General features: G+C 39.3%; 1 protein-coding gene across 1 annotated transcript in view; it reads left to right on the top strand.

Moving 5' to 3' along the window:
* The window catches only part of VPS45 (vacuolar protein sorting 45 homolog), a 77687-nt gene that overhangs the window by 38729 nt on the left and 19599 nt on the right, over positions 1 to 19359 (top strand). Inside the window, exon 14 of the mRNA XM_051858711.2 lies at positions 5820 to 5951. Within this exon, the coding sequence (XP_051714671.1) occupies positions 5820 to 5951 (132 nt within the window). The remainder of the gene's footprint in view (positions 1 to 5819; positions 5952 to 19359) is intronic.

The following is a 19359-nucleotide window of genomic DNA, read 5'->3' as shown; positions in this document are numbered from 1 at the left end:
CTTTCTTCTCTTGTAATACAAAAATACCCTGGCACCCTGAAGGACCATATCCTCTGGCTATGTTAGAAGCCCACTTCAAGTTATTCCCTCCCGGGGCTTGCCTTTCTTTTCTGGAAGGGAGAGATGTAGGGGCAGGTGTTGTGGCACAGCCTGGGATGCCCACATCCCATACCAGAGCACTGGTTGCAGTCATGGATACTCCACACTTTCCATCCGGCTTCCTGTTAATGCTCCTGGGAGGCAGTGAATGATGGCCCAGGTACCTGGACCCCTGCCACCTACAAGGAGGAGACCAGAATGGAGTTCCTGGCTCCTCACATCAGCCTGGCCTAGCTGTGGCTGTGGCTGCTAATTGGAGAGTAAACCAACAGATGGAAGATCTCTCTCCTACTTTGTCTCTCCCTCTTTTTCTCCCACTCTGCTTTTCAATAAAATAAATACATCTTAAAAAGAGAGATGTACTCTTGAAACCAGTGTTGATCTGAGTGCATGTAGAGAAGCAACTTCATACTGATTTGTCTGCTCAGTGGCTTTTTAAATTGACTCATCAGATCAGCTCTAACAAAGGTGGTACTACCTGATCCACTCATCAATTACCAGATGATCACTGTACCCATGCAATGGAGAAACTCCCTCTGTTCTCAGTGAAATGATCTGTGTGTTCCTGGGTGTTTGTCTATTCAAGATAATTTGCATAATGAACCTTAGGGTAGAGTTGTCCCTCACCATAAGAAGCACTGTATGTGGAGTCTTACTACAGAAAATATTCATTTTCTGAGAATGTAGTTTCTTTTAAGCCTTGAGGATTTCATTATTTCTAAACACTTTAAATGCCTTTTTTCCCCTGCTTTCCAGATCTGATCCCCAGATCAGTACAACATAGACCAAACTATGGGTAGAGTGCCTTCTGTCTCCTTGATGGGACATTCATATAACACTGGACTTTTTTTTTCTCCTATAAAACTCATCCTGTACACCCTTAATGAATATTAAGCCAATTGTTACTGCACTTAAGACATTCTTCTTATATCAGATTATTGGTACTTTCTAGTACCAGTATAGTGGGAAGAATTAAAAATTAATATCCTTAGAAATTTAGTGTTAAAAAGATACCTATTTCAGATACTCATGAGAGTAACAGAGTGATAAAAATTATAGGAACTCAGATAAGTTTTTAAATTACAGCCAACTATAGCTTATTTGATCTCTCTTATAAAATACATTCCTAAAGATCCTGACAAGAACTGAACATGAGTTTTAGCTGTCTGTAATCCTCCCCCCTTTATAGAAATGTTAGTAAGAATTGGAATAACACATATCAATTGGAGGAAAAGAAGAGAATCTATATTTTGCCTGAATAGTCAGTCTCTGTGTAATTGAGAGCTCACTATAATGGATTAAAAAACATTGGTATCATAATCATGCAGCACCTTCCTAAGCAAGTGACTTTTTTCAACAAGAAAAAATATTGGCCAGTAGCTAGAAGAAGGAAGACTTGAAGGAAAAGAACTTGGAGAAGAACTTTACTTTCATAAAGATTTATAAAGAAACTTTTCCTGCAGCCTAAAGCACTGGATTAATATTGGGTTAATAGTTTAGCCTTGGGCTTATATCCATTTTCCATGCTACTAGAAAAACTCATAAAAATTATAGATTAGCTCCACTACAAATTCATTGTTTCTGACCCCAGTGGAATTTAGGGGAGAGGTCTGCCCTGCAGATAGGCTGGGTAGTCATCAGCAAGTAGAGGTATTGAAGAAGACGAAGCTAGGTGAGATCATCTCAGAGGTGATATCCGTAGAACTTCCGACAGTGACGGCATGTGCTCTATCTGTGCTAGCACAAAGGCAGCCACGAGCTATATGTGGCTGTGCAGCACTTGAGATATGGCTAAGACTGCCGAGGAACTGAATTTTAAATTTTATTTTATTTTATATAGCCTTATGTGGTTAATGGCCCCTACATTGGACAGAGCAGGATTGGGGAATAAAATATGTACAGTTTGAGAGGAAAGGAAGACAAATGGCCGGACTCTGGGTACTCCACTGTTAACCCAAGAACTGGGGGAGATGAGGTGGAACTGTCAAGGAACACTGAAAATTAGCAACTAAGTGAAGAAAGCATATCCAGGGGAAGCAGGTGATCAGCTTAGTCAGCTGTCACTGACAGGTTGAGTAAGACAAGGATTGAAAATAATCATTTGGAGCTAGCTGTATAATCTTGACAAGAGAAGTTATTTAGTGGAGTCATGAAGGCCAAACCTGACTGAAATTATTTATGATAGAATGACCATAGGATAATTAACATTTCTGAATTTCTGCTCCCTCAAGTGTGATTTTTGCCTTGCAAAGCTGTAAGCAAAGTACCTGGCAAATAGTAGATACTCAACAAATGGTTACTGGTATGCATGGTCCTTTTGAGAGAAGAAAATAGAATGATACTCATTCTTTAAGTCATTTGTTGCACAAATATTTATTGACTACCTACTGTGTGTGAGTCCCTGTTTTAAGATGGAAGACTCAGCAACAAACAGTTCCTCCCTACCCACCAAATTCCCTAACCCCATAAAGCTTGCTTCCTAATCACATGTGCACTCTAGAACAAGAGAACAGACTGTAACAGAGAGCCTGGCTGGAAACATAGACTGAAGTTGAAAAAGACTATACATTAATTAAGCATTGCTCCAATTGCTTTTATCTTTGGCAGAGAAAGAGCAGGATCAGATCTGTGTTTGGGGAGATAAAAGTGGCTCACAAATGAAGTAGAAGTGAAGTACCAAAGTCGTGACTATGATAGGACTCTGACAGGCAGCCAGGGAAACTGAGTTAAGGGATGTAGTCAAGATAGTCACAGAGAGAACTCCCATCCACTGGCTTACTCCCCAGTTGTCCTCAATGGCCTAGACTTGGCCAACGCCAAAAGCCAGGAACTCAATTCAGGTCTCCCACATGGGTGGCAGAAACCCAATTATCTGAGCCATCACCACTGCCTCTCAGGGTACACATTAATAGGAAGCCACAGTAAGGAGCTGGAGACAGGCATCAAATTCAGGCACTGCAATATGGAATGCAGGCATCTTAACCGCTAGGCTGAATCCTTGCCCCTAGACCTCGGTTTTAGGCATGATGAGTTGCGGTCTGTGGTGTACAGAAATGTACAGTCACCAAGAATGAAGGTGAAAGCTAAAGCTAAAGGCTTGGAGTCCTGGTAGTGCGATAGTCCAATCTAGATAAAATATGTGGGGAAAAATGAGAATCAAGACAAGACACTGAGAATAAACAGCTTGTAAATTGAATAAAGAAAAAACTTTTTTTAAAATCTATTCCACTAAAACAGCCATCATTATAATCATCAATGACCTCTATTAATACATCCATTGTTATTTCTCAGCCCTAATCTTTGTTGACCTGTCTGCAGTTTTCCTTTAACTTCTTCTTTGAAACGTTTGGCTCCCATAATGCCATATTTTTCTAGTTTTACTGTTATCTTCTGTTCCCTTGCTGTTCCTGCTTTGCTTCCTCTGAGGTTTCCTTCCTTTACCTATTCTTCAGTGTTGGAGCTCACCAGGTTCCACTCTAAACCTCCTTTCTTACACTGTACAATCTCCAAAACTTCACGTGCTGGTGATACACAGATCTTTATTGGACAGGTCATAATATGAAGCCATGATGAGATATTGCTTTTTTACCCATCAGTTTGAAAAGACCAAAAGCTTTGAAAATACATGGTGTTGGGGCCGGTGCTGTGGTGTATCAGGTATCCCATATGGGCTCTGGTTGAATCCTGGCTACTTCTCTTCCAATCCAAATCTCTGCTATGGCTTGGGAAAGCAGTGGAAGATGGCCCAAATGTTTGGGCCCCTGCACCCACATGGGAGACCTAGGAGAAGCTCCTGGCTCCTAGCTTCAGGTCCACCGAGCTCTGGCAGTTTCAGCCATTAGGGGAGTGAACCAGAGGATAGAAGACCACCTCTCTGTCTCTCTCTGTCTATAACTCTACCTCTCAAATAAATAAATCTTTTAAAAAAATAAAATAAAATACATAGTGTTGATAAGGATGTGGGGGAAATAGGTACTTTCCTGAAATTCTGATAAGAAAACATCTATGAAGCAACTTTGCAATATCTATCAAAATCTTAAATGCATGATATCCAAGATATGGGCAAGCAGCAGAATGGTGTGTATAAATATGCTTCTCTGTGGGTCTGTGTCTGTGTGTGTAGAAGGGGTGGGGAGAGAGAGAGAGAATATCTCTGAAAGGATGCTTAAGAAACAAGTAACAGTGTTTGCCTCTAGAGAGAAACTGGGGAGAAGACGAGCAGGAGAGGTAAGAAGGAAACCCACTCTTTCAGTATGTGCCCTTTCATATTTTATGCCATGTGTGCCTTTTTCTAGTCAAAAACAGTATATTTTAAAATAACAAACATTACTGTATATAACAGCATGTAATTCTTAAAGCACCATGATACTAACTACATAGTTTCAGGGGGATAGTTTGAATGGAGCTTATTTTGTCTTAAAAGGTAAATATAGTACTTCAAGAAAAGGCATGATTTCAAGTCCCAAATCCACATAGAAATGTCGTAATGGACTCTTTACCTATTTAATTGCAAAATAACCACTTCTTCATCAGTGGGAGTTTTTAAATCTTTTACTGGGGAGTTCTGTAAAGAGACTATCTGAACATTTTTAAGTAGCCACACTTCTATTTCCAAGAAGTTCCACCAAAACAACTACCCTCTCAATTAATTTCTTCATGATATTTTAGAAAGAGACAGAGAGATAAACAGAAAGGAAGCATAGAGTTAGATTTTTTAAATGATTTTTACATAAGCATGTGTATTCCTTGTTCAGTTTTGTGCCAAAACCTCCAAAATGGGTACTGCTTTTGCTTGATGTAGTTTTAAACAGTGTCCAATGAGTGATTTAACAAAATGTCTTGCTTACTAAAATTAAGTAGTTTTAGCTTCTTGTGTTGGTATGAGAAAAGAAGAACAAGACAAACTTTAACAATTTTGATCTCCTTCTTGCTGACATAGGAGCTAATTGAAGAGCCACTCTTGTTACAAAGCCATTTTGATAAGGAATGAGACAGTGAAATATCACAGTGCTCCCAGATGAAGCTAGTGGCTGAGCTGATATGTCAGCATGTCCAGTATCAAAACCACCCACTTTTTTTTTTCTTTTTTGGTTTCCATGGTTTCTTTTCCTTGGTTTCTCAAAGAATTTCAAAAACAAAGATTTTAAGAGAAGAGGTGGAGTGCCTAGAAGTACCTTTAATATTTGGGTCCCAATCTTTTCTTAGACTCAAAATACTAATGTTACTAGTTCCCCTGTTATGGGACATCCAAATCCACCCGTACTTTTCAACATGCTTTGAGGTTCTTGGACAGAAGGCATTGTAACACCACTTTACCAAGTGTTTGAAAAGGGGCTTATACGTGAAAGATGTATAGTACAAGCATAAATTTCTGCTATATTGACATGTCACAGTTAAGCACTCTGCAGCCTCTTGAATATAAAAGAATATTTCTACATTTGGTTCCAGCAAACACTATTATGCTATTCTGAAATCCACAGCACAGAAATTATGAGACATCCGCTCATAAACAGAAAGCAAATCACTATTCAGCATTTCCTGCTCTGTTTCCTGCCAATTTCAGATAATTAAAACTTTTTTTAAACCTTTTATTCTATTCTCCTTAATTCTGCTTCCTCCACCAAAAAAAGAGTTGGAAATTAAAACTCTGTGTATATAATAATAACAATAGCTCTTTGCCCCTTTTTCCTTATCCTGTGACATTATCTTTCTTGTCACAGGCCTCAGGACATCATTGTGTTTGTAATCGGAGGGGCCACATATGAAGAGGCTCTAACAGTTTATAACTTGAACCGCACCACTCCGGGAGTGAGGATTGTCCTGGGAGGAACCACAGTGCACAACACCAAAAGGTAAAGGAGAACGCTCAGTCCTACAATTCTGTCCCCTTTCATGGAGGAAAAAGGCTTAAATTCCCTTTATGTTGGAAAAGTTTGGTCAATGCTGTCCAAACTACCATTGATCAAAATGTTCTGGTGTTTGTATCATCAGTTCATAGACTAATTTAGAGTTTATGGGCTGAAGAATCTATAGTTCATTAAGTTCACAAATTACTTAAATTAGGTCAAACACCCTTCACTGTTAACAACTTGTGTTTCCTATGTTCAAAGAAGGAGAAATTTAATAACCACAGACTGGCACTTTGAAAACACTTAAACATTATGGTATTGAATTCTGTGAGTTTTTTATTTTGTTGATTAATTATATTCACTCAAAAAAGTATTTAGTAAAAACAATAAAAATAAGAGTAAGCCAAAGATATTACTTCAAATAAGTCACTGTCTATTAGGAAAGACAGCATAAAAAATAAGAAGGTAAATGCCTGGATGCAGAAAAAAGAGCCATGGATTCTTGCGAGTCACTAAGGGAAGATAGTATATAAGCTGAGCCTTGGATAGAAAATGGACTTATAGAAAAAAAGTTTTCTAGATGGAGTTAACCAGATGAACAAGATGTGAAAGCTGTAGGCAGCATACATACGCAAAGAAAAGCAAGCGGTCAACTCTCTGGAATGTGCTAATAAAATAAAAAGGTTGGTTGAATACCAGGCTGAGGAATTTCTATTTTCTTATGAAGAAAATGGGGGATTATTGAAGGGTTTTTAGCAGTGAGATCACAAGAGGGTCACATTGTTTTAGGAAGATTAATTTGGCAGCTAAGGGTAGAGGAGGAAGAGCCTGGAGAACCGTGGCATGATGATTGGCTCTAATGATTGGGGACCTGAGAGATCCATGTTGTACATGCATGCATGAATAACTAGGAATCATTAAAAGGTTTGTGACTTTTTCATTTTATATTTGTATGGGTTTTTAAATACAACTTTTCTCCTTTATTGTAGAGGTGATATATTGTTGATTCTGATTTTTTTTATTAATTCTAAAAGTATAAGGAGAAAAAAGTTCCCATAATTTAACCACTGTTAACTTTTTGGTCTTTTCAGACTTTTTTTTTAAAGCCTGTATTGATATTTTTATGAGTATGTGGATACAAAGGGATCTCATTGAACATTGTGTCTTATAACCTGCATTTTTCATTCCTGCATTCCTACCTTTCCATCTTACTATTTCTGTGAACTTGAGCAAGCTGCTTAACCTCTTTGTCAGTGTCCAGAACTCACTGGTCATTTACATATATATATACAAGTACTTTGTGTAAATTACCAGTTCATGTCCTTTGCCCATTTCACAACTGAGGTAATTTTATTTCTCTTAATTTTTTAACAACTTGTCTATAATATACTTGTATTTTACAAATCTTTTCCTCTTTTTGATGTTTTATTATACATTATTTATAGTGTTTTGTTACACAAAAATCTTGTTGCTGTAATTATTGTTTTAATTTTGTGTCATCAAAGCTACTGGTGATAGCAGGCTTCGATGTTGGGTTTGGAATGTTCTTTCTCAGCCAAGGTTGTATAAATTCTAACATCTATTTTTCCATTATTTTTAGGGCTTAAACTTTTATCTTTACAATCTACCAGAATTTTATTTTGATATAAATTATATAGTAGGACTTTCTTGTGTAACTTTTATAGAAATATTTCATTAAGAGGGCTTTTTTTCCTCCAGACCACTTATCCAGTTCTCCTGACAGCAATTGGATGTCCAACAATTCAATTTAATTCTGACACTGCTTACCTGGAATTAAAGCAGATCTCACAAGTTAAAGGGGCTGAATCTCACAAGACTGGTCCCACTTCAGATGCCAATCACAAATCCCACACTCTGACTAACCAGCTATAAATTGGGGATTCCATGACCCCTTTCTAAGCTTTAATAATTTGCCAAAATGTCTCTCACAGAACTCAGGAAAGCATTTAACTTAAAATTTCCAGTTTATTATTAAGGGATACAACTATACAACTCTGGAACAGTAAAATCAAAGAGATGTGTAAGGCAGGGTTTGGGGGTGGGAGGTGGGGATGTGGCATTCCATGCCAGTTCCACACATGCCACCGTCCTAGCACCTCAATGTGTTCACCAACCCACAAGTTCCCTGAACCCTGTCATTAATGGAGGCTCCATTATGTGGGCACGATAGATTATATCATAGGCTATTAATAATTAACTCAGTCTTCAGCAATTCTGTCCTCCTGAGAGCCCCCTGCGGCTGAGAGTTCCAACCTTCTAATCAAGGCTTGGTCTTTCTGGCAACCAGCACCATCCTGAAGCTACTGTTGGGGCCTGCCAAGTATAGCTTCACTGGAACAAAAGGCACTTCCATCACCCTCATCACCCAGGAAATTCTAAGGGTTTTAGGAGCTCTGTGCCAAGAACTGGAGACAAAGACCAAGTATTTTTCAGTGATTCTGCATACTTGTATATATATACTTCCTTACATACAGAAAAGTATAATGATAAACAGATATCTCAATAAGGTATCACAAAGTGAACACATCTACTCATATGCAGTCACCACCCAGTTCAAGACATACATTACCAATACCCCTACATGCCTCCCTTAATGCCATATGCCCCCTCATCACACCTCCCTGCAAAGTAATCAGAAGTATAACTTCTGTCACTAGAAAATAGTTTACTTGGCTTTACAAGACGTTTGTTGAGTGAGTGAAAAAAAATAGAAAAATGGAAACTTCATCTATCTCTACCCTTCTCATAGAATGTTTTTTACTCTAATCACCTTCCTTCCATTTTATGTGGTATCATTGTCTAACATTTTGGTTTACCATGTTTTTCAGTTCCCAAGTTAATCATTATTTTCAGTGGTCATTGCTATTTGAAAATTTGTCTACAAATTTCCCCTTTTTTCCTCCTCTGCTTTCTTTCATCCTGGCTCTTCCTTCAATCCAATCTTACTAAAACACATCCTTTAGTAGTTCTGTAAGCGACTGGTCAACTTGATGTTTTTGTCTAAAAATGTCAAAGTTTAGAATTCCAGGGTGGTAATTTTTTCTCAGCACTTAAAAGCCAGATGACAATGGAATATTGTTTTTAATAGTTTCTATAAAGAAGTCAATTCTAATATGATTGCTTTTTATTTGTATGTCATCTTATCTGAATCTTTTTTGATTATCTCTTTAATATACTAGTTACAACATTATGTATCTAAATGAAAATTTATATTTATGTTAGTTGGTGTGAAAATTCATATTTGATGTGACTTCTAGAAATTTTCTAATCATCATTTCTTTGAATACTACCTCCTTTTCATTTCCTCTATTTTCTCTGAACCTCCTAAGAGGTACATGTTGGTTCTTCATCTGTTTTTCATGTCTCTTGTTCTTTGGCCCTTGAACTCATGCAAGACTTTAAACCTCAGAGTCATAAGTTAAGGGTACTGGCCAGCGCCACGGCTCACTAGGCTAATCCTCCACCTTCAGTGCTGGCACCTAGGTTCTAGTCCCAATCAGGGCGCCAGATTCTGTCCCGGTTGCTCCTCTTCCAGTCCAGCTGTCTACTGTGGCCCGGGAAGGCAGTGGAGGATGACCCAAGTGCTTGGGCCCTGCACCCACATGGGAGACCAGGAGGAAGCACCTGGCTCCTGGCTGTGGATCGTAGCTGCCATTTGGGGGTGAACCAACAGAAGGAAGACCTTTCTCTCTGTCTCTCTCTCTCTCACTGTCTAACTCTGCCTGTTAGAAAAAAAAAAAAAAGTTAAGGGTACTAAGAGAGTAGAAGTGGTGCAAATTAGTGTTTAGGAGGTGGGGCCTAATGAAAGGTCCTTAGGTCACTGGGGACATGCCCTTGGAAGATAGCTCTCATGAGAAGGTTGTTAGAAAAATACAAGTTTGGGTCCAGCCTTTCTGCTTCCTGGCTCACATGTGATATCTCCATATGTGCTCCCCCACTGCCATCCACCACCTTCAGCAGAGGCCAAACCAGTAGCGCCACCTGAGCTTTGACTTGAACCTCCAAAACTGGGTTAATTTTTTTCTCTTTTAAAGCTGTTTTCCTCAGGTACTTTGTTGTAGTAATAAAATCTGATGAATACACCTCTCGTTTAAATTATCCATCTGTTGTCTCTTTGTGCTACCTTCTGTATAGTATTTTTTAGATAAGTATTCCAGTTCAATTGTTCTCTTCTCAGCTGTGTTTAATCTCTGTTTAATTTGTCCATTAAGTTTTTAATTTAAGACATTTTTATATCTACAAGTTATCTGTGCTGCTTTTTCAAATCTGCCTGATATTTTAAATATCCTCTTCTTTTCTCATGTTTTCAAATCCATCATTTTTCTTTATAACCTGAAGTATTTACATGTCTAACTCTGCTGTTGTGTCTGCTAACATTAGCTCATGATGAATCATTTTTGCATGTGTTCTCTAATTGTAAATTTTGAGTTATCTTAAGAAGATTTTATCCATAAGACCCATGAGGTGCCTAAGTTGAAGATATATCTCTTCTGCATAATTTTCCTTTCATTTCAGCTAGCTATCCCAAGAGCAGGGTCAGGCTGGAATGATTTTTCCCGTTAATTTCTGTAGTATGCTTATGGTTTCCTGAACCATGCAAAGGCACTACCATCTTGTGTTCAAGCTTCCTTGTCATCTCCCTGTGCATAGGTTTTTTTTTTTTCAATCCACTTTTTCAGTGAGTGCCTCTGCTCTATGTGGGAGTCTCAATTCTAATTGCTTTTCTTCCTGAGGCCTAAGCCTTGATTTTTAGCCTTGGCTATTAAAATACAGTGTCCAGGGCCGTTGCCGCGGCTCACTAGGCTAATCCTCCACCTTGCGGCGCCGGCACACCGGGTTCTAATCCCGATTGGGGCGCCAGATTCTGTCCCGGTTGCCCCTCTTCCAGGCCAGCTCTCTGCTGTGGCCCGGGAGTGCAGTGGAGGATGGCCCAGGTGCTTGGGCCCTGCACCCCATGGGAGACCAGGAAAAGCACCTGGCTCCTGGCTCCTGCCATCGGATCAGCGCGGCGGCCATTGGAGGGTGAACCAACGGCAAAGGAAGACCTTTCTCTCTGTCTCTCTCTCTCACTGTCCACTCTGCCTGTCAAAAAAAAAAAAATACAGTGTCCATATTTAATATAACTGGCATACAACCATCAGGTGGTCATAGTGTGAGAACCTAAATCATGGATCCATTGTTGAGATGATCCTTAGAGATTCCTCTTATGTTCTTAAAGTATTTGATATCCATTTAAAAGGATGTTTGTCATTTTCTGTCCCACATTTCTATATGTGTTATAGAATTTTTACCTTGTGTAGTCTGCCTTAGTTCCTGAAGTGGAATTCGATATGGTTATGATCTTGGGAAAGTATAACATAGTAGTAACACTATATGAATCTTACGCTAATTTGGAAACTATTAGATGATATTGTTTGGAAGGGCAGCTAGTGTCAAACTGAGAGTTTCGCACCCAATTCAGTAGTCAGTGGTGTGCTCTTGAATGTTTTGAACACAAAAGTGGCGTAATATCAACCATTTTATTCAAGTTTCTCCCTTTGCTGCTGTTGATGCTAATAAAAACAATAATAATTGTGCTTATTGAGCATATATTGTGTGGGAGGCACTGTACTAAGTACTCTACCTATATTAACTCATTTAATCTTCTCATAAGGTACCTATTACTTTTATCTCCACTCTATATGTGGAAACTGCACATAGAGAGATTAATTAACTTACCCAAATAAACATGGCTATTAAATTGTCAGGATTGAAAGTGCATGCTTTTCCTTCATAAGTATTACTTGAATGCTTGATACTGTATTGCCCTCTAAATAATAATTAATAATATAAGACTCAAAGGGTCTTATTTATTACTTGCTGATAGTTATTTAGGATTTTATCTTCTTGATCCAAATGAGGTAGTTTATTTATGAGGCATCTTCAAAAAATGCATAGAAAATATATACTGTAAAAAATCATAGATATAAAATTTTTATTAAAATTTTTTTAATTTTGTAGAACTTAACTTTAATTCCATTTTCCATGAACTTTCTAAAGTTCCCCCGTTGGTTTAGATAACCATATGCTCTTAACTAGGCTCCTGTATCAGGATACTAATAGATAAACTGACTCTTAAGTGATCCTTCTGAGCACTAATATTTTCCACTATTTGTATCTCCAGTTGCCTATGCTTAAGAATTATAGCATCTTCTCTTTAATTTGAAATCTCAGAAGTTTTAAACTAAATATCTAAATTGCAACTTAAAAATAAGTTGAATTTAGATGAAAAAAAACAGATTAGCAAGGATTTTTACATGTCTTTATAATTTAGTCATAATACAAACAAAAATACATATCACTGGCTGTGTTTGTCTAAAGGTACTGTGAATGAAATTTCATTTTACTTTTTTAAAAAAGGAAAAGAAAAAATGAAACATCTAGGTTTTTCCTTAAGTTAGTATCTGAGTTCTTGAGCAAATAATTAAGAAAGTAAGGCAGTCATCTTTGTAGTCCCAGGCACCAAACACCTGAGTGCCCAGCCTGGGCATCAGGCTTCCCACCCAGTCACCACTACACCCAAGGCAGGGCACCGACCCTCTGGGTCTGCTTCTCTGTACATTACGCTGGTGTAGCCGCCTGCACTGCCGACTGTGTAGACCTCACTCCTGGGGATCCCAGGCCATTTTCTACCGCAAGGAAAAGGAGACTGAGAAACCACTGCTGTGACATAGCCACACCAAGTGTTAATGCAAGTTTTTAATGGCCGTATATACAATTTAAGATATTAAAATATGTACAGTATTTGAAAATTAAATAATCATCTGAAAAAAAAAGAAAGAAAATAAGGCAGCCCGGCAAAAGCTTTCTAACAAAATCTTCCAACAGTAGCGAGCTTTGGTATTTCTTTGACCTAACAGCAAATTCTAAGCAGTTCATATTTGAGCATGAGTCTTATCAATAAAAGATTCAATCAAATCTTAGACAGCATTGCTCACTGGCTCCTGACCAATGAAACTTTTAGGAAGAGGGAGTTGCTGTGGTAATCACCAAATTGGAAAAAATTTAGTTAATAGTTTTAGTTCATAAGTGATCCAATATCAGGTTTTAATAGTTTACTTTTATAAATGTATGTCCTTTAGCCAGTAAGTAAATAGTGAAATGTATCACTATCAGTAAGAAGATAAAGGAATTGTATTTCAGAGACCAATTATTGTAAAGGCTTAAGTAATTGAAAGCACCACAGAGTTTCAGCCTTCAGTGGAAAGGCTCCAGTTCATGATGAACTTAGGCTACCTTGAGTAGTTCTAATGTACTGAGTAAGTTCACAACACTGATACTCATTACCATTCTATACTGTCATTTAGGGAAAAGCTGTTATTTTTTTAAAAATCAGTTTGTTTTTCACTTGCAACTATTACAGTTGCCTTGAGCTAGCAATGAAAAACTTGATGTGGAGGAGGAAAAGTTAAGTTGTGAATTACTAGGGTTTATTTGATGGGAGAGGGGGTTATCCTGTAATTTTCTATGCAGTGCTTAGGTTATTTCTTAAGGAAAAGCCCAGTGGAACAACTTACAAAGATACAGCACAGAAACATTACTTTGAGAGACTTTGCAGATCAGAAAACAACTTACTTTCCTATGCGCCCTGGTGGATACCCTCCTTTCGTACTTGGAATTGTGGAAGACATGGTGTGAACTACCCAACAAGGCTCTAGATTCGTGGGTAACACCGTGAACAGGAAATCACATCTCGTCACTGTTGAGTGTGAAATGCTGTCCTTCCATAGTGGGACATGCCTGTGGTAGGATATCTGGGGGGTACAGTTCACTTGGCTTGCCTGATCTTTACAACTTTCAAAATCTGAGATTCCTGCAAATGTATTCTGCAATCAGATCCCAGAACTAGTGCTTACTAGTGTATCATATGAGATGATTTATTTACTGTAATAAGTGGGTGATATCCTGGGGTACCCTATATGAGTGCACTTCAAAAAGTTTATGAACAAAATTGTTTTAAAAAGTAAGTTGACTTTGATGCAGAATATTTTTTCAGTCCATCTATGTTTTTTTCATGGTGTGTACTTCTATCAACTTTTTAAAAAAAGATTTATTTTAGTCATTTTAAAGGCAGAGTTAGAGAGAAATAGAGAGAGAGACAGAAAGAGAGCTCTTACATCTTCTGCTTCACTCCCCAAATGGCCACAACATTCGGGGCCAGGCCAGGCTGAAGCCAGGAGCCAGGGGCTTCATCCAGGTCCCCTGGGTGCAGGGGCTGAAGGAACTGGGCCATCCTCTGCTTTTTTCCAACCACATCAGCAGGGAGCTGGACCAGAAGTGGAGCATCCAGGACTCAAACGGGTGCCCATATGGGATGCCAGCCTTGCAGGCAGTGGCTTAACCTGCCTCGCTACATCAGCCCCTCACCCCCATCAACTTTTTGAAGACCCCTCATATATATTTCTTTTTTTTTTTTTTTTTTTTTTTTTTTTTGACAGGCAGAGTGGACAGTGAGAGAGACAGAGAGAAAGGTCTTCCTTTGCCGTTGGTTCACCCTCCAATGGCCGCCCCAGCCGGCGCACCGCACCAATCCGATGGCAGGAGCCAGGTACTTATCCTGGTCTCCCATGCGGGTGCAGGGCCCAAGGACTCGGGCCATCCTCCACTGCACTCCCTGGCCACAGCAGAGAGCTGGCCTGGAAGAGGGGCAACCGGGACAGAATCCGGCACCCCGACCAGGACTAGAACCCGGTGTGCTGGCGCCGCAAGGCGGAGGATTAGCCTAGTGAGGCGCGGCGCCGGCCCTGAAGACTCCTCATATATATTTCTAAGGTACTTTGCAGATTGCCTTTACTGTAAATTGAAGCACTCTTTTGTAAACAAAACTAAAAAGTAAAGAATAGAAATCAATTCTTTCCTTTATTCCCTGGTATATTTCCAGAAATGAATGTAATTTTTGATGAGACAGTCGGGCCTCTGTATCAGTAAGCTGCTTCATCTTAAACCAGAAGATAGCTTAAGATGTATGTCTCATAGATCTTAAAAGGAAATATACATTACTATAATCTGGAATTCAAGTTAGCATTCAAAGTTATAATTTAAGTGGCTTTTTTTAAGTAACTTCTTTCTTTGAAATAGATCCTTGGCCAGCGCCATGGCTCAATAGGCTAATCCTCCACCTGCGGCGCCGGCACACCAGGTTCTAGTCCCGGTCGGGGCGCTGGATTCTGTCCCGGTTGCCCCTCTTCCAGGCCAGCTCTCTGCTGTGGCCCGGGAGTGCAGTGGAGGATGGCCCAAGTGCTTGGGCCCTGTACCCACATGGGAGACCAGGAGAAGCACCTGGCTCCTGGCTTCGCATCAGCGTGGTGCACCAGCTGCAGCGCGCCGGCCACAGCAGCCATTGGAGGGTGAACCAATGGTAAAGGAAGACCTTTCTCTCTGTCTCTCTTTCTCACTGTCCACTCTGCCTGTAAAAAAAAAAAAAAAAAAAAAAAAAAAAGGTAGTAACCTATCCCAGAGATCTCTTCAAAGGTCTTCAATTTTTCTTTTTTAAGGCAGAGAAACTGCCCTGCAAAAGCATCTGGGTGATGCATTCAGCAGTGACCTGAACATACGTAGGTACCTGCACTAAGCAGTTAGTCCAGTGTCTCCAGCCACGCAGGTTTGCAGTGTGCAGGACGTCATCTACTGTCGCAGTACTTTCCCTTATGGGGGAGTTACTTTCCCTCCCCTCACTACTTCCCTCTTCATTTGTCTCACTAGTCATATTAGCTTAATATATCCTCAATTAAGAGGGGAAATGTCAAATTCCAATTTCTGGGCATTATATATGATGTGCATTGTTGCTATAGCACCAAAGATATTTTCAACGACATCTATATGGAACAGTCAGAAGTCATATTGTCCTACTTATTAGTTTAGAATAAATAAATACTTATTGAACACATGAGAACAACATTAAGTCAATAGTTAATTCACTTATTACTGAGCATTAGGATACCTCCACGAATAAAATGAAAATCTTAACCCTTGTAAAATTTTTATCATAATGTGGGGAAGACAGAAATTAATAATAATGAGTAAGTAAATTTTATAATAAATCAGGAGGTGATAAATTCAATGAGGGGGAAAAGTGGAGCAGGGTAGAGGGAAGTGCTAGCGTTTGGGAACAGTAGGGTAGGTCACACTCAGTGTGGTGTCTGGAAAGTCTCATTAAGAGATTTAGGGGGCCAGCATGGGGACACCTGCACTCCATATGCAAGTGCCCATTTGAGTCCCAGCTATATTTCCTGCTAAGATGCCTGAAAAGCAGTAAATGATGACCCAGATACTTAGGTTTCTGACACCCACATGGGAACCCAGATGCAGTTCCTGGCTGCTGGCTTCAGCCTGGACCAGACCTGGCCGTTGTGGGCATTTGAGGAGTGAACCAGCAGATGGAAGGTATCTCTCCCACTCTCCTCTCTCTGCTGCTCTCTCTCTCTTTCCCTCCTTCTTTCTCTCTCTCTCATCTTCCCACCTTGCCCCCCTCTACCATTCTGCCTTTCAAATAAATAAATCTGAGAGAAGGAGAGAGAGATAGAGAGAGAGAGAAAGAATTTGTGCAGACACCTGCAGGGTGAGAGCAGTGAGCCTTATGAATACAGAGGGAGGCATCCCAGGCACAGCAGACATGGGCTGAAGCAGGCTCATGCAGTGTGCAGGAGCCTCAAGGAAGATGTGAGTCTGGTTGGAGTGAGCCAGGGGAAAAGGAAGGAGTTGCAGTCAGAGAGCTAGCTGGGGCCTGATAATGGAGAGGCTTATAGTCTGTCATGAAGAAAGCTTTGTAGGGTTGGGTTTCTGCAAAATAGCCTTACTGAGATATAATTCACTTACTAAACCATTCATCCACTTAAAGTATACAATTCATGGTTTTTCACTATTATTTCAGATATGTGCAACCATCACCACAGTCAATTTTAGAACATTTTCATCACTTCAAAAATTATCCCCCTTTTAGCCCCAAAAAATCACCAATCTGCTTTTTGTCCATATGGAGTTCCCTGTTCTGGTCATTTCATATTAATGAAATCATGTAAAATGTAGGCTATGTGACTGGCTTAGCATATTATTAGGGTTCATCGATGTTGTAGCATACATCAGTACTTCATTCCTTTCTACATTTAAATAGTATTTCTACATCTAAATTGTATTCATGTACTATGTTTTGTTTATCCATTTGTCAGTTGATGAGCATTTGCGTTATGTCCATCTTTTGGCTATTTTGAATCTCAAATATGGTAGAAGTATAAATTTATATAATTGATATGATTTATACTTTATAATTTTTCTGGAAATCAATGTGGCATTATGTAATCAAAGATATGCTATAAACATTTTTGTGCATTTGTGTGCATTATATGGTTTTAAGCACAGTCATGATGTTTTGACTGTCAGAACATATGTGTATTAAGAGAATTATGCATCATAAAGAACATAGCTTCATTATAAAAGTGCAGATTGCTCTGTGTATTTGAACAAACTATAACCATTATTTATTCACCTGCAATAAATTGAACCAGTATCCTAGCTGTGTTTCTGATGCACATGATCCTACCTTGCAAATAAAGGAGCGTCTTGGTTTGGGTTTTGAGCTGGCCTGCCTTATCAGTTCACAAGTCAATCAATATTAAAGAGTCTCTGCTGGTAGCAACTGACACTTTAAGTTAGCTATGTGAGCCAGAGGCCAGAACCTGATCCATATAGTTGGAATTGTTTTCCTAATAGAATAAAATCCCTGTCTTCATGGGATCAGTGAATATATTAGCCAGCAGAGCTTCCTTTGCCTGAGCTGTGCCTGAGCTTTGGTCTGTGAACTGTCAATTCAGCACTTCTCCAGACTTTCGACAGAGAAAGATGTATCCTGCTAGCTGGAGACTGCAATCAGCAGACCTCTTGTTGCCAGGTTGCCTTTCAGGTCAATAACTATTGCGCATAGTAGGTTCTCTGCATCACTACTGGATTCAGTTAAATTCTCATTCACTATAAACCTGCAAAACAATTCATTATTCCATTTTTACTTATTTCCCTATAACTAGTAAAGACAGTGTTAGCAAACATTTTTTTTTAAGATTTATTTATTTTACTTGAAAGTCAGAGTTACACAGAGAAGGAGAGGCAGAGAGATAGGTCTTCCACCTGAAGGTTCACTCCTTTAATTGGCCACAATGGCCGGAGCTGAGCTGATCCGAAGCCAGGAGCCAGGAGCTTCTTCTGAGTCTCCCATGCAGGTGCAAGGGCCCAAGCACTTGGGCCATTTTCTACTGCTTTCCCAGGCTATAGCAGAGAGCTGGATCGGAAGTGGAGCAGCTAGGACTTGAACCAGCACCTATATGGGATGCCGGCACTACAGGCGGTGGCTTTACCCGCTATGCCACAGCACCGGACCCGGCAAACATTTTTTTTAAAGATTTATTCATTTATTTGAAAGGCAGAGTTACAGAGAGGCAGAGAGGGGAAGAGAGAGAGAGAGAGAGGTCTTCCATCTGCTGGTTCACTCCCCAGATGGCTGTAACGGCCAGAGCTACGCGGATCCGAAGCCAGGAGCCAAGAACTTCTTCTGGGTCTTCTACACGGGTGCAGGAGCCCAAGGACTTGGGCCATCTTCTGCTTTCCCAGGCCATAGCAAAGAGCTGGACCAGAAGTAGAGCTATTCAGATTTGAACCAGTGCCCAAATGGGATGCCAGCACTGCAGGTGGCAGTTTTACCCACTACACCATAGTACCAGCCCCCAGTTTTTTTTTTTGTTTTTTAAATAGGCATGCCTCACCACCAGGTAATTCATGCTCACTAAACGATTTTAAAAAATAAAAATTATTTTGAATACCACAGCTCAGAGATAACCATTAATATTTGGACTTATTTCCTTTCAATATTTTTCTTTACCTAAAGATTTTTGAGTTGTGTTTATGTTTTGTTTTTTACATAATTAGGATCATAGTATCTATAACTTTTTAACTGTTATTCATTTATGTTGAGAACACTTTCCTATGTTGCTAAAAATTATTTAAAATAATCTTAATGATTATATAATTTCAATTTTAAGGATGTGTCTTTGTTTAACTATTTAGACTGCTGGACATTTAGATTGTTTACATTTTTATGTAAACACTTCTGCCCATAATGCTGCAGTATATATCCTATATAGGGGTAAACTCTTATCTCTATTTCTGATTATTTCCTTAAGGTTAACATGCAGTGAGGCAGTCTCAAGTATCACTGATAGAAGTGCAAATTGGTTTAATTTTTCTGGAAACCAATTTTACTATTATGTGTTCAAAGCTATGGTATTGATTTCATGGCTCTTATTGAGTTTTGTTTCTTGATTTAAAAAAAAACACTGGAACTTCTATTTTTTATTTTTAAAGATTT

This window comes from Oryctolagus cuniculus, chromosome 7, assembly GCF_964237555.1.
Source record: "Oryctolagus cuniculus chromosome 7, mOryCun1.1, whole genome shotgun sequence".
In the NCBI taxonomy this organism is placed as follows: Eukaryota; Metazoa; Chordata; class Mammalia; order Lagomorpha; family Leporidae; genus Oryctolagus; species Oryctolagus cuniculus.
This window is presented reverse-complemented; position numbering and strand designations above follow the sequence as displayed.